Source organism: Mustela putorius, unplaced genomic scaffold (assembly GCF_011764305.1).
Source record: "Mustela putorius furo isolate JIRA1106 unplaced genomic scaffold, ASM1176430v1.1 tig00000129_pilon_pilon_pilon, whole genome shotgun sequence".
Taxonomy (NCBI): Eukaryota; Metazoa; Chordata; class Mammalia; order Carnivora; family Mustelidae; genus Mustela; species Mustela putorius.
The window spans coordinates 52,353,363-52,368,033 of record NW_025421290.1 but is presented as its reverse complement, the minus strand read 5'-3'; the positions used below and the strand labels follow the sequence as shown (position 1 = coordinate 52,368,033).

General features: G+C 64.0%; 1 protein-coding gene across 3 annotated transcripts; it reads left to right on the top strand.

Annotated features, from left to right (window-relative positions):
• Positions 1-1,097: 1,097 nt before the first annotated feature.
• Positions 1,098-10,528, top strand: CDCA4 (cell division cycle associated 4). Of its 3 annotated transcripts, none has more exons than XM_045074547.1 (2): positions 1,098-1,192; positions 8,000-10,528. In XM_045074547.1, the coding sequence occupies exon 2, from the start codon at positions 8,003-8,005 to the stop codon at positions 8,729-8,731; it is 729 nt and encodes a 242-aa protein (XP_044930482.1). In that variant the 5' UTR covers positions 1,098-1,192; positions 8,000-8,002; the 3' UTR covers positions 8,732-10,528. The 3 variants fall into 3 exon arrangements, with proteins under 3 accessions (XP_044930482.1, XP_004754621.2, XP_004754627.2); XM_004754564.3 differs by lacking the exon at positions 1,098-1,192 and adding an exon at positions 1,501-3,057; XM_004754570.3 differs by lacking the exon at positions 1,098-1,192 and adding an exon at positions 6,986-7,287.
• Positions 10,529-14,671: the final 4,143 nt, after the last annotated feature.

The window sequence follows — 14,671 nt, the reverse complement described above, 5'->3', positions numbered from 1 at the left end:
ACCTGTCCCCTGCCACGTTCCCCCTCTCCACCCCTACCTGTCCCCTGCCACGATCCCCCTCTCCACCCCTACCTGTCCCCTGCCACGATCCCCACCTCCACCCCTACCTGTCCCCTGCCACGATCCCCACCTCCACCCCTACCTGTCCCCTGCCACGATCCCCTCTCCAGCCCGCCTGCTGTCCAAGCCCCACTCGGCACCTGCCCTGCGCTGCCCAGGGTCCCGTGGGCTCCTGCCCCCCTCCCACTGTGTCACCTTCCCCCGGCCCGGGGCTCCCCCTCTTCAGCCCCTTCCCTCGGTGCCGGCGCGGCCAGCCCGGCTCACCCGAGGGCTCCCGACGCCACATCCCACCGCCCTGCGGGCCCCCGGCCGCGCCGCCCCAGCGAGCCGAGTCGGGACTGCGCTGACGACCTCCTTCCGCGGGAAACGCGTCCGGCAGACCCGGCGCCGGGGGGCTCGGCCGCTTGAGCGTCTGCCTTCGGTCAGGCCGTGATCCCAGGACCCTGGGCCGAGCCCCGCCTCGCTCCCCGCCCGGGGCAGGGCCGGCCGCCCCCAAACAAACAAGCGATCCTACAGACTTCCGTGCACGTCTAAGGCTTCGCGTCTTGCGTGCCGGCCGGGGCCGCCCCTGTCCCGAGCGCGGCTGTGCGGGAGCTGCGGGCCTCCCCTCCCCTGCAGCCCACCGACCCGATCCCCTCCGCTCCCCTCCGCACGCCCCTGCCCCGCCCCCCGGGTCCCTCTGTCCTCCCCTCCCCTGCAGCCCACCGGTCCCCCACCCCAACGCCCCTCCTCGCCTCCCCTCCCCTTCCTTCCTCCCCCGCCGCCGCCTCCCCCGCGCGCGGCTCCGAGGCCCCGCGCTCCCGCCCCGCTTCCCAACCCTCGGCCGCCACGCCCCGCCCCCGGCCCTGCGCAGGCGCGCTGCTGCCGCGCGCGGAGACCTGGGAGCGGGAGGGGGCGGGGCGGCCAGGGCGCGGGACCCAACGGCCAACGCGGCCGCGCGGGAACCGCGCGCCAGGCCCCGCCCGCGGTTTGAACCGGAGGCCCCGCCCCCGCGCTCGGCCAATCGGCGGGCGGGGCGGCCGGCGCCAGGACGACCCTTTGTGGGCGCGGAGCCGCCCCGCCCCGCCCCGCCCCGCGCGGCCCCGCCCCTCCCTCGGCGGCGGGCGCGGGCGCAGACGGCGGCGGCGGCCAGGTGAGCGCCCCGGTGCGCGGCCGGCTTTGTGCGGCGGCGGGCGGGCCTGGGCGCGCGGGGCGGGGGCCGGGACGCGGCAGGGCGGGGGCGCGGGGCGGGGGCGCGGCGGGGGCGCGGCGGGGCTCGGGCGGCCGGGGCGAACCCGGGCTGCGGGGCGCCGAGTGCAGCGCGCAGCGGGGCCTGGCCCGGGGCTGCCTGCGCGCTGCGGGCTCCGTGCGGCGGGACCGCGGCTGCGGGCGGCGCCCCCGTCTGCGGCCCGGGTCGGCGCCGGCCCAGCCCGCGGGGTGTGCGGCGCGGCCCGGACGGCCCCGCACTGCCCCCCGCGGGGACCTGGTCCGCCTTCCGGACGCCGGACCCCGGGTGCTCCGGAGAAGCGCGTGTCGCCGGCAGCGGAGCCTTCCCCGGCGGCCCCCCGGGGCACCTTGCTCGGGCACCCGGGGGCGGCTTCGCTCTGGCTCCGTCCCTTTGTGTCGGGGCTTCCGCTGCGTCGGGGGGAAGGGTGCGGGCGCTCTGCGGTGCCCCCCGGGCTGGCGGCCCGGCTTCCCTGCAGCTGGCCGGGGAGCCCCGGGGAGCGCACGGTGGCGGCCCTCGGTGGCCTCCCCCGCCCGCCGGCCGTGCGGTCCAGCTGCAGCTGCCCCGGGCCGCGGAGGCGGACATTGGGCGGTGCGGGCGGGAGGATCGCCAGAGCTGGCCGCTGAACGGCCTCCCGCGGGCGTCCTGTGCCCGGCCGCCCCGACACTCCGCCGCGCGGGGCGGGCCCGGCTGGGCCAGCTTCGCTCCCCGTCGTCTGCAGAGCGCGGTCCCGCGAAGAGAGCTGCGGGTCACAGCGTGCTGGGTCGCCGGGTCCACGTGCCGCGGGTCCCAGCCCTGGTCCCTCTTCCGGGGCCTGGCCTTGCCTGCGCAGGACGTTAACTGTCGATTGAACGCAAGAGGAGGAAAGAAGTTCTGCTGCAAGACGAGGCTTGAAGGCCCTGACTCGTCCGTGCCGGACGCCCTTTTCCAGCCCTGCCTCTTACAACTGACGCGGAGGCTCCGGGGCGTCGGATGGCCTCCCGGAAAGGCCGGGCTGGATCCTGGAAAGAGGGCTACCCGGTTTTTCCAGCTTCCTGAGGGAAGGGGCTTCCAGGCAGAGAAAGTTTGTGTATTCCACTCCAAGTAACAAAAGTACCTGCAATGTTTTTTCAAAATTGCTTTCTTAGTAATCGCTTAAGGGAAAGTTCAGACAGTGAAGACGAGGCCGCCCCGGTGGGCTGCGGAGCACCCTCAGGACTTCGGCAGCCTTGCTCGTCGTCCTGCTTTCCTTTGATGGGTATTTCAAAGTCTGAGCGTGTGACAGGAACTGAGAGTTCACGTTGATTTGCCTGAAAACCAGTCACCAGCATGCTTGGTGGCGGCCGAAGATCGCGGTGACGGGTCGGCTCCGAGCTGAGTCCGTCTCCCGCTCTTCAAGCTCTTCTGCTGGAGTCGGGGTTGCTGGCCAGAGCCCGTGAGAGCAGCTACAGGAAAGGGAGAGGCCGCTTGCCATGAACTGCGGGGAGTCTGCCAGGCCAGGGTCCCCTTGGTTTGGGGGGCACCCTGATGGGGAACGGGCACAGTGCCCTTGCCTGGCTCCACCCACTGCATGGGACCCTCAGTCCTGTCTTCTCCAGTTTCTGTATGGTCAGCCGGTGGTCTGGAGGCTGCTGTGCTCTGACCCGGGGCTGAACCCTGCATGGCCTGCTTGTCCGCTAACATCGGGGGGTTTTGAGCAAAATGCCATGACCCGTGAGGAGCTGATGGGACTGAACTCAGCAGGCCCTTCTGGCTGGCTGTGGAGCAGACGGAGCTGTGTAATACCTGCCGCTTTCTTTACCCAGAACTGCGTGGTGAGTCAGCCTCTGCAGTTAGGACAGCCTGGGAAGTGGGACGTCCTGTGTGCTGTGTTCGAAGGGTCGAGCGCCCAGGCCACCGTCCCGGGCTGCCCGAGAAGCGGTGCTTGGAGGGGTCTGTGTGCCCACTTCCGCCGCCTTCAGAACCGTCTGTACTCGGTGCTGACTTTGTCCCAAACACAAATGTCTGAGGAGGGTGATCCTCATCGGCCACCGTGATCCTTCCTCAGCCTGACCCATCATCCCGACATGGCTCTGGTGACGGCTTGTCGGCTCGTGTCATTGGATGTGCTGCCCTTGAGCTACCCCTCCTCAGGTCCTAAGTCAGCCAGCATTTTCTTGCACGGAGTGCAGCATAAATTATCAGTTGCTCAGGGACATTTGAAGGGAGTAATTAGAGTGGCTTTGAGCACATACTTGTGCTGGCGTGCTGAACGAGATCCAGGCACGTGCAGCGTGTGGGAGGCAACATCTCAAATGGTTCAGACTTAAACTAGTGTGGTAGCCTCCCCCCCACCAACTTCTTCATGTATTTTTCTTTGTAATGAGGGTGTCACCTCATACCGTGCAGTGAGCACTTAGTAGTGGTGCAGTCTGGGGGCTCTGTGAACGCCGTGCTCCGGTCGGGACAGGTGAATTTCCGTCATCCTGCAGAGTTCTTGCCGCCCTGCTCCTCTGCTGCTGACATTCTGCTATTTTAGGACTTAGGTTAGCTGCACCTCTTCCAGCAGTGGATGTCAGTGGAAGCCTGCGGTACCTGTTTCTTCATGCTTGCTTCATACGAAGGCTTGTCTGTGTTGTCGCGCAGCTCCCTGTGGGTTTTGTTGCTGGCTAGTGTTCCACTGTCAGACACACCACAGTTTACCTATTTGACTTGCTTATTTTGAATCTGAAAATAATGTTTACATCCGGGGTGGTCAGACAGGTTCCTGGCAGGGAACTGGAGGATGGAGCTGGGATAGTGGCTAACGTGGAGGGGAACTTACCCGCAAATGTGAAAAATCCATACAGAGAAACCTGGTGCAGGGTGAACTGATGGCGCCTTGTAGAAAGCGGCTTGATGTGTCTCACTCACGTGCCTTACAGATGCTCCTGCCTCTGCCCTGGTGGAAACTGGTAGAAAGGAGCCAAGTACTGCCAGTATCAGCACGCAGAGTCCGAAGCCAGCCTCACTGTACGTGGGGGAATCGTGAGTGGTGTGTATGCGCGGAATGAGGCTCAGTCCTTGCAGTGTCTTTATAGCTGAGGGTCACCGCGAGGCTGTCGGAGTGATGGTCAGCCCTTGCGTGTCCTAGGAGATGTGGTAAGACCTGCAGAGCCGGCAGCGAGCTCTCACGCACAGAGAAGGAGCTTAGGGAGATGCTCGGAAGAACCTGTGTCATAACTGCTTCTCCGTGGGGTGGCCCTGGTGAGTTTTGTCTTGCAGTTTTGGTGCTGTCCCCCGTTAGGTACAGTAAGCTGGGCAAACAGGGCACCGCGGGGGAAGAGCAAAGGCGGCTTATTGGAAGCAGCTGCAGCCGCAGAGTGGGCCGCCTCCTGGCTTGCGGAGTGACACCTGGGGACAGGCGCGTGGCAGCGCTGCCGATGGAACCGGCTTTCAGGGCCCCCGGTGGGGGCTGCGGGCTGGAGGTTTTGTGGGCAGCACGTTTGCGTTTTCCTAGGAAGTGGGGACAAGGATTAGGGTGGCCGTTGGTTATTGAGACCCTGTCCCTTGGGGATGACTGTTACCGACGTCATCGACTCCTGGGGCTGTCATGGAGATGGAAGCCTGACCTCCTCCTCTGTGGTCACCTTAACAATGAAGGTCAGTTGTTTTACTAGCAAAAATGGATTTGGGAATAACAGGTGTAAAAAATGAGTAAAAGGACACCGTTTAGAACGGCGTCAGGAGACTGGCCGGGGCAGTGCCCAGGCCACGCCAGGCGCTGACCACTGCAGATCCGCCAGGAACACACACCCTTTGCGGGTGGACACTGGTACCCTCCCGGCGGGAGGAGGGAAGGTTTCCTCTGCCCGGCAACAGCTCGGCCAATGGGAGGCCGTCCCTGCCCAGCCAAAGGGAGGAGTCTCAGCTCAGCCAATGGGAAGCCTCTATACTTTAAGCTTCTAGTTTAGTCCAATGGACGTTGCGTTTACGGAAGTCCCCGGCCCCCTGCCCCCGAAGCTCCGCCTCTGGGTCGCGGCCGGGGCTCGTTAGTCCCGGAGCGGGTCGGCCGGTGAGGGCCGGCGGGCGTTCCCGGGGGCCGGGCCGGGCACGCTGCGGCCGGGGCGGGCGGAGGCGGGGCGGTTCCCACGGGAGGTCGCGCGGCCGTTTCGGGCCGGGGCCGGTGGCCGCCCCCTCGGGCCTGCGCGTCCCCCGCGGTGTGTCCGCCGCTGCCGTGCGCTCCGCGGGCTGTGGCTGCCCCGGAGTCCGCGTCGCTGCCGGCGGCCCCCACGGACCGGCCGCTCACAGACCCCGGCCCTGGGCCTCCCGAGAAGGGGCGAGCCGGGGCCGGGGGTGTCGCTGCGCCCGGTGGCTCCGGCGCTGCGGACCGCGCTGGCCTCGCGGGGCTCGCGGGGCGCGGCTCGGCGGCGTTGCGGCGGCCCCTGCGGCTGCCCGGGCCTCGGAGCGGGTCAGGTCGGCGCCGGTCGCCAGAGCGGGAGTGTGAGATGTGCTGGGAAGAGGCGCCCCGGAGCCGGACTCTGTCCCCAGCGCGGGTCCCTGCCGTGCGACGGGCCCTCACGGTGACCCTCCGAAGAGCTCTCGGCCCGGGCTCGCGCGCACGGACAGAACGGGCTTCTGCAGCGTCGCATTTGCAGCCGGAACCAACCCTTGAACCCTTGGGTGCCAGTAGCCAGAGCAGTCTTCCCCGGGCCCGCGCGGTGAGCCCTTCCGGTCACTTACTCGGCAACGGCCCCCGCGCCCGTGGCCGGTCCCGGGCCGAGCGCCGGGGTCTCGGGCTGCGGAGTGGCGAGTCAGACCTGGGTGCTGTCCTGGGGGAGGCTGTCCGGGAGGGAGTCCGCTCCCGCCGCTGATCTCACAGAGGCACAGGCCACCGCGCGGGGACCGTCCGGGTGCGCGTGGGAGTCCGGTGCACAGACGCGCGTCCTCTGCGACTCCCAGCTGGGTGCGACCCTGGTGCCTGCGGGGCTCTGTCGGTCCAGCACTGTGTAGCTTGGTGGACGCACGCACCACGTCCGATCCAGGTCATCTTACAATGTTCCACAAATGCAGTGTGTACCTTGTGCAACCGTTTGGGATCGGCTTGCTCACTCAGCATAATTCCTCTGAGACCCCTCCCGGTGTGGGTCTCTGGGGGCGCTGCCCTCCCGCTGCTGCGAGGCCTTCTGCGGCTGCAGCCCCACGTGTGCCCGAGGTGGTGCTGGACTGTTTCCCTGGTGTCAGAGCTGCTGTGAACGTTCTTGTGCAGGTTTTGGTATGAATGTTGGTTTTCATTTCTTTAGGATAAATGTCCCCAAAGTCCCTTAATTTTTAAAATTTCTAAAAAAGTTAAATGTATGGGGGTGAGGTCTATGACATCAAAAGGATACCCTGGGGACAGGGGCTGGCAGGAGTGAGTCCTCAGAGGGGCTTCTGGAAGGGGTGCAGAACTCAGGGGCCCCCAGAAAGCGCGGGCGCCCCCCCCTGCACCCCCCACCCCCACTCTCTGGGAGCCCCTGCAGCAGTCATAGAGAGCCACTGGACTGCTTTTTCTTAAAAAGGGGGGGGGGTCTAAAAATTTGCAAATTTAAAAGACCTAATCCTCTTTATGAATAACTCAGATTAAGTATTTGAAATAAGGGCACCTGGGTAGCTCAGTTAGTGAAGCGTCTGCCTTTGGCTCAGGTCGTGATCTCGGGGTCCTGGGATGGGGTCACACATCGGCCTCCCTGCTCGTTGGGGAGTCTGCTGCTCCCTCTGTGCATGCAAACTCTCTCTGTGTCAAATACATAAAATCTCTAAAAGAAAGTCACTTGAAATAAAAACATTTAGCTACTTTATGAGAAGAGAGAGACTTGAGCATATGACTTATCTTTGTTTTAGAAGGGGTGGTCCTCACACCCTGCTGGTGCTGTGCCCTGAGAGCCGGCTCCGTAGCCCTCCAGGTGCCTGGCCAGGTGGTGCAGATACCGAGTCGGGGCCCTAGACCCTTCCTGCTCTGCTTTGTGATTCTCTTAGATCTCTCAACCTAGGACCAGTTCAGAAGAACAGTTGCTCATACTTTGGCTTCTGAGAGCAGAGTTCTGGTGAGCTGCTATGTGGTATGAGACCGGTGCCTGCCCAGAGCCTCTAGGAGCGTCCTAACCTGCCCCGAGGTGTCTGGTCCTCCAGGCTGGAATGGTGGCTGGCTTTGGAGGCCCCACCTGTGCCCAGTGAGGCCGAGTTCCAGCTGTACTTGGAGGAAGGAGGGACACGGTTGTCCAGGGAATCAGCCCTGGTGGTGTTCCTCCCCCAGCCCTCTCTAGCTGAGGGTGCTGCCAGGGCCCAGAGCTGAGGGGCTGAGGGTTGAGTCCTCTGGACTCAAGGGGCCCATTTCAGCAGGGCTGTGAAAGCCCTGAGGGGACAGGGGCTGCCTGTGGCTGGGACCCACCATCATCAGCTTGGGCACAGGTGGGTGGCAGCAGCCAGGCCAGCAACTGCCCCGCTTCCCCCACACCCCCCTCCCCTGTGGGCGCCAGTGCCCAGAATTTGGGGGTATCACGAGTGTATTTCCCGTATTTGTAGCCTACTTCTTTTTTCCGATGGAGACGGGGCGGGGCGGGGGTGGGGTGTTGTGTGGTGGTTTAGAGCTCCTTTGTGAATCAGAGCCCTCCCTCCGGAAGCTGGGGCCTCATGTCCCCAGGGGCCAGACTGTCCCTGTCCCAAGCCCATCTCTGACAGTTGCAGACTGAGTCTCGGGGCAGGGTCTTCTGGGCACTCTGGAATGTGCTAAACGGTCTCCTCCTTGCTTTCCGGCAGGGCATGATGTTTGCACGAGGGCTAAAGAGAAAAAGTGCCGAGGAGCCGGAGGACGTGGAAGGCTGCTCGGCAGGTGCCCAGGCCATGCCCTCCTACAGCCTACAGCGCCAGTCACTCTTGGACATGTCCCTGGTCAAACTGCAGTTGTGCCACATGCTGGTGGAACCCAACCTCTGCCGCTCGGTCCTCATAGCCAACACGGTGCGGCAGATCCAGGAGGAGATGACCCGGGACGGGACCTGGCGTGCGGTGGCACCGCAGGCAGCAGGGCGGGCGCCGCTGGACCGCCTCGTCGCCACTGACATCCTGTGCCGCTCTGTGCGGGAGCAGGAGGGGGAGTGCCCTGCCCCTGACATGGGAGATGGCCAACCAGACCTGGTTCCAGGACTGGCCGTGGCGCCCGCGGCACAGGCGCCAAGGAGCCCGCAGAGCAGCCTCTGGGAAGGGGACAGCTCTCGAGAGAGCAGAGGGGGCTTTCAGAAGTCCCTGGATCAGATCTTTGAAACGCTGGAGAGCAAAACCTCGGGTTCTGTGGAAGAGCTGTTTGCAGATGTGGACAGCTCCTACTACGACCTGGATGCCGTGCTGACGGGGATGGTGGGCAGCACCTCGTCGGGCCCTGGCAGTGGGCTCCAGGCCTTCGCCTCCGCTGCCACCTCGCCTCCCAGTTCCAGCTGCAGGTCGGATCTGGGCGAGCTGGACCACGCCGTGGAGATACTGGTGGAGACCTGAGCGGGCAGCTGTGCCCTGATGGGACACGTCATGGATGGGTTCCTAAGGCATCCAGAGTGCTTGGCCTGGGATGCTCGCTGCCCTGCATCTGCTGGCTCAGCGCCTGGCTTGTCTGTGATGAGGAGAACGTTCCAGAACAGCATCCGGTTGGCCTGTCCCCTTTCTCCCTGAGGGGGCTGGGCAGTTTTCTTTCAGGCTGGTCGTCACCCCCCGCTGGCTCTGGGCATCTGCCTCCTCTGTCCTGCTGCCGCTCTGGAGAGCTTGAGTCACCAGCTCTGTATCCAGCCTGGTTTTAACTTTAGATAGGTGAACTTTTTTAAATTAAGTTTTATATGTTTGGGGCAATATTTTGTTGTAAGATATATTTTTTAAACTTTTTATACTTTTATCTTTTTAGATTTTTTCAGCTATTTTCTTAAAAGTCTATTTTTTCTATAAACGTTTTCTGCTGCTACATTAGAAACTTACAACCTAAACAGTTGCAGTTGGTGTATTTCTTTTTTTAGGGTTTAAATAAAGACTTTTTTTTACAGAAAGCTTCACTCCATGTGGTGTACTTAGATCATGAATTTCCATGTGACGCTGGTGTGAACCTTCTGTCCTGTGACAGTCAGGGCACCTTGCACAGCCCCATCTTCTATTCTTGGGTGTCATGACCAGATCTGCTGTGCCAGCCCTGTCTTTGTCTGAGTTATATGGGGATTTCTGAAGGTTTTATTTATGCCTATTTATATGTATATGTTGGAGGTGAAGGTCAGATCCTGTCTACCGGAAGATCGGAAGATCACAGCCACCCCAGGTGTCTCCGGCGGTGCCTTCAGAGGATCTGACTCTCTGGGCCCCTCGTGTAGTTTTCCCAGCACAAGGGGCCTCTCCCTGGAAGACGCTGCCCTCCAGCGTCCCTCAGCACTGTAGAGGGTCCCCGGCTTGTATGGACATTAATCAAGGGAAACTTCAGTAAAATGGAGTGCAGAGGCCCGAACTGGGGGCCCTCACTTTGTCCCACTGGACATCAAGAATTGTCAGTCACAGACCCAGCAGAAGACTCCTTAACAGGAAAGACTCCGTTTCGGGCCCCAGCAGAAAAGGTGCACATGGCCTCCCCCACCAGGAAGTACCAGCCCCAGTGCCGCAAGCCAGAGACAAGCCTCATCATCAAGGACTCCTGGTTCTCTCCAGTGGGCTTCCATTCCAAACAGGCCTTCCAGCTTCCTCCTTTCTCCATAAATAATGTTCCTCTTGTTTGTTTGTTGGACTTGCCTATGGTTCTGCCCTAGCACGTTGCAATTCTGTCATTACTGAATAAACCCATTTCACTGGTGAAAAGGTCAACACTAACGTGGCCACTGGGCAGGTGTGCTCGGAGGCTGCCGTATGCCGGTGTGTGCAGATAGGACACTGGACTGGAGAAGGCCCACACTTGCCCTGTGACACTGGTGCTGGGACAGAAGCAAGAGGTTAAGTCTAGGATTAAATCTGGACACTTGTCCCATATGACTTCTCAATCCTGAAGGTGTTTGATGGTGGGGTTGGTGGAGCAGTGCCGCTGAAGTGAGCTTTGGGGTACCTGCCGTGCTCCCTGTGACCGTGCCCCGGACGCTGGGAACACCCACACCTTTTTTTATTTTTTTCACAGGTTTATAAGTGAGCGGGCCGGCCCTGCCCAGCTCCTGCTTCTGCATTTTCTTCTTTACCCAGCCCTTAGCCAAAACGGTCTGTTTTCTTTCCTGCGTAAGACCTTTCTCTTGTATCAGCCATGTACACATTACTTAATTAAAAATTACCCAGCAAACAAAATGGACATGTGTTCGTTATCACCTCGAGCCCATCTATTTCCCTGGGTCCGTTCAGCTTCCCCGTTTCCCTTGGACCCCCACACTGGCTTCCACGTTCAGCCCCCGCTCCCTGCCCCCGTCCTGGGGCTGCAGGGAGGGATGGTGCCGTCGGAGGAGCCCGCGGCAGGCCGAGCCTTGCACCGCCTGCCTCTTCGGGTTCTGAGCGCCCTTTCTCGCGGGAGGTGAGGTCCACCTGCTCCAGTAAGCAAGAGCCCTGAAGCCGTGTGCAAATCCGCTGGAAGGACTGACTCCTCGTTTGGAACGGCGCCAGGAGGCCGGCGGGGCCAGTGCTCACGCCACGCCACTCGCTGACCACTGCAGATCCACCAGGAAGCCACATGCCCTGCCCCTGGGCCCTGTGACCATCCCAGCGGGAGGAAGGAAGGTTTCCTCCTGCCCCGGCAACAGCTCGGCCAATGAGGGGCCGTCCCGGCCCAGCCAATGAGGGGCCCCTGTACTTTGAGCCTAGTTCGCTCCCAAGGGCTCTCCGTGCCCCGCCCCCGCCCCGCCCCCTGCCCCGCCCCGCCCTCGGCGGCCGCGAGCCCAGGAGAGGCGCGAGCCCCGCGCGGCTCGTTCCAGGCTGGGCCGTGGTGCTGGCGCGGTTCGGGGCTCGCGGCCGCCGGGGATAGGGCGGGTGGGCGGCCCGCGGCCCGCTCGGTTCCGGGCGCTCCGCCCTGGCTTCCAGGCGGACCCGAGCCCCCGCACACCTCGGAGCGAGGCGCCGTCCGGGCCGCGGCCCGCCCCCTGCGGCCCCCGCTCTGCGCAGGGGAGCGGCCGGAGGGCGGCGGTCCGGGCCGCGCGTGCGCAGCTCCCGCCAGCGCTCTGCAGCCGCGGGCACCCGGGGTTCGGCCGGCGGCGCGCAGGGCACGCGGGGCTCCACGCCGCTGCCCCCGAGCCTGGGGGAGGGGAGGCAGCCTGGCGGGGCGGAGCGGACCGCCGGCCGGTGGACCCCGGGCCCCGCCGGCCTGGCAGCCCCGAAGGCCGCACAGCGTGGCCTCGACCCCTCGACGGGCTCGCGGGCTGGGGCGGGTTGTCCCTCGGGCAGCTGGCGGGCGGCCGTCCTGGAGCCTGTGGCATCCGCCTTCCTCAGTCCTTGGAAACGGTTTCTTCTCTCATTCCGTTCTGCCTTTGTGGCTAATTTTGTACTTGCAGGTTTGCAGTCTCTTGGGGAAAAAGCCCCCAGATGTCTACAGGCTGCGGGCCAGCCCCGCACAAGAGCACAAGAGCCGCCTGCTGCCCGCGTGCGGCCAGGGCTTGCCCGACAGAGCGGTGTGGCCTCCACCTGCACAGGCCTTGTCCTCCCTGGAGCCCCGCGCCTACAGGGAGGCCACCATCCACAGGCCCATGCCCTCCTGGCCCCGCCTGTGCCCTCCTGGTCCCTGCTGGGCATGTGAGCGCTGCCGAGCTGAGCCCAGCCGGGGAGCCGGGGTCTGAGGAAGGCCGCAGCTGCTGGCCAGGCACTGGGCACAAGGAGGTGCTGCTCCATGGTGGTCTCACCTATTGGACGGCAATGGCCGGGGGCTGGGAGCAGGGCAGAGGCCAGGCTTTGCTTCCCACCCTGCCCCGGTGGGGCTTCTGTCCTGGAAGACAGCCTCCGGGAGGCCCCTGGCCGGGATCTTGCTCTTTCCCTCCTAGGCTACTGGCCTGAGCGCATCATCAGCACCTGGTCAGCAGAGACAGGACAGCCCCCTCCTGGGGAGGCCAAACCAAGGAGGGGAGCCTGGGTCCACAGTGGCCCTGAGCAGCTGCTGGGCACCCAGTCCGTGACCTGTTGCACCCTTGTTCTTGGGGTGCCTCTCTGCCTGCATCCCGGGATCCACCTGCCTCAGGGCCAGGGGTGGGGCAAGGCCAGGGCCCGGCCCGGTTCTTCCGCCAGCACCAGCCTGCCCGAAGCCCAGGCCTCGCAGTGAAGACCAGGTTCAAAGTGAGCTCCCCGCCCTGTGGCTCTGCAGTGGGGGCCCACCCAGCGGGATGGGGAAGGCTCCCCGGGAGTCTTTGGTTGGCATGTGCGTGCACGTGTGTGTGGCTCTTGGACGAGGCACATAGAGGGTGATTTCCCGGGGGTGGTTTAGGGTTTGCTTGTGTGTTACTGCACTGCTATTCATGTCTCCCAAATCCACATGCTGGAACCTGACTTCAGGTGTGCTGGTGTGAGGAGGGGGCCCCTGGGAGGTGTCCTCGTGATGGGCTCGGGCCCCTGTCAGAGGAGATGGGACGGCTTGCTTCCCGGCTGCCCTCTGCCCTCTAGGCGCACAGTGAGCCAGGAGAGACCCACGGGGACTCCCAGGCTCCATCACTGTGGGAAGGAGCTTGTCCGAGCCTCCCTCGAGGTGGTGTGCTGTGCCGGCGGCCAGAGGCTGCTGAGACACAGCGTCCCCTCCGGCACCCGCGCCCTCTCGTGGGCCGCCCCACTCGCACCTGGTCCCGGCCATCCGTGTCCGTGCCAGGCCGGGCTCCCGCGGGGTCAGGGCACAGGTCTGCTCCTCGGGTCTTCTTCCCACGGATCCTGGTGCTGTCCCCGGGACCTGGGCACTCTGTCCTGTGTCTGCTCCCTCTGTCCGTCTGTCTGCGTCCTGCTCGGATGGTTTCCGTGGACCCGTGGGTGCTCACGGACTGCTCCCCTGCTGGCCGTCTGCCATCAGGCCCTTCTCCAGAAAGGCTCGCGTTTGGGGTGGCGGGGCCCGCTTTGTGTGTTGCCGTTTTGTTCTTTTGTGTAACTTCCAAGTCTCCCACGCGTGTGCCGCTTGCCCACCGGACCCTCCCCAGCTGTACCCGCACCCTTTCACGGTCTGGGACCTGCACCGTTGGGGCCACCTCTGCCTCTGCTCCTGGGGTTCTCGCATTTTCATGGACCTGTGCTGTCTTGCTGTCTGCTAAGTACCCGCCGGCCGTGGGGCCGAGGCTCGGTCCTACTGCCACTCCCAGAGGCCTCCCGTGTCTGCGGGAGCACTGGCCGGGCTCTGGACACGAGCCCGGCCGCCAGGTTCATAGACCACTGGAGGCTCCCCTTGCCCCATTCTAGGCCCCTGCACCATGCCTCGGCCTTGCTGCCCTGTGGAGCCTCTAGAGTGGGCAGCCGGAACCCCAAGCAGAGTGGTGGGGGGGCCTCTCACTTCTCCAGCCCTCTTCTGAGAGAGGCCGGCTCTACTTGGGGATTTTCTGTCAGCCTTCCCTCCTTACAGCCCATTCTGAGCACTCAGCGAGGACCCAGAGCTGGACAAGGGGTCCCTGGGGCCCCGCCCCTCCCGCTCTGCGCCGGGGGCACTGAGTTCAACTACTGTAGGTTCCTTGGCGTCCTCAGCTCCGAGATGGCTCTGAATCCCGATGTCGTAGCGGACGGGCTGCGTTCCGGCGGGCGCAGTCGGAGAGGGCCAGCCAGCGCCCACTCTCCCCATTTGGAAGGCCCCTCCTTGAGCACCTGGCCAGACACCGGACACAGCATCTGAGCCAGACTTGATGTCTGCTTGGACACGGACTGAGGGACAGGGACAGCCCTAGCCTCTGGCTTGGGGAACAGAGCTGGGGCACTGGGCTGACCAGGGTTCAGGAGAGGGGTCAGCCGCGCAGGGGAGTTCCGTGCATGTCCCAGAGGGAATCTGGGGGAGGAGGCCGAGCACAGAACAGTCCGTGGGTTCTAGTCTGACTTTAAGTACAGGCTGGGAAGTGACGGCACGTCCCAGTGGGTCTCTGCTTGTGGGGCCCCGGAGACCCTGGGCGGAGGCTGCCTTCTGGGGAAAGCAGGTGGCGGAACAGCAGTTTCCAAATTTTCTCTCTCTCTAGCTGGAAATGGAAAATGAGGGCAGGTTTCCCGAACCTGCAGCACGAAAGCAACGTGATCACGCCTTCCCATAAGCCTCAGAGACCACTGCAGCCTGGAGAGGCAGGGACACCCTCTCCCTGGGACAGGCGACATCTGCTGGTCACTGTGTCCCCACCGTGGTCACTGTTTGGGTCTGACTCCAGGGTGGATGGAGCTGGCCTGAGGCAGGACAGACGCTCCGGCAGAGGGATGGGGCGGGGCGGGGGCAGCATCGGGCATAGGAGCCTGCACCGCCGCGCTTCTGACAGCGGCCCCCACGAAGCAGATGAGCCAGCGAGAACGCGG

Excerpts from the sequence above, each read along its gene's own strand:
- CDCA4 (XM_004754564.3), top strand. The coding sequence starts at position 2,716 with ATGAACTGCGGGGAGTCTGCCAGGCCAGGGTCCCCTTGGTTTGGGGGG. Across the intron at positions 3,058-7,999 it reads TCTTTACCCAGAACTGCGTG|GGCATGATGTTTGCACGAGG; the intron begins GTGAGTCAGCCT and ends GCTTTCCGGCAG.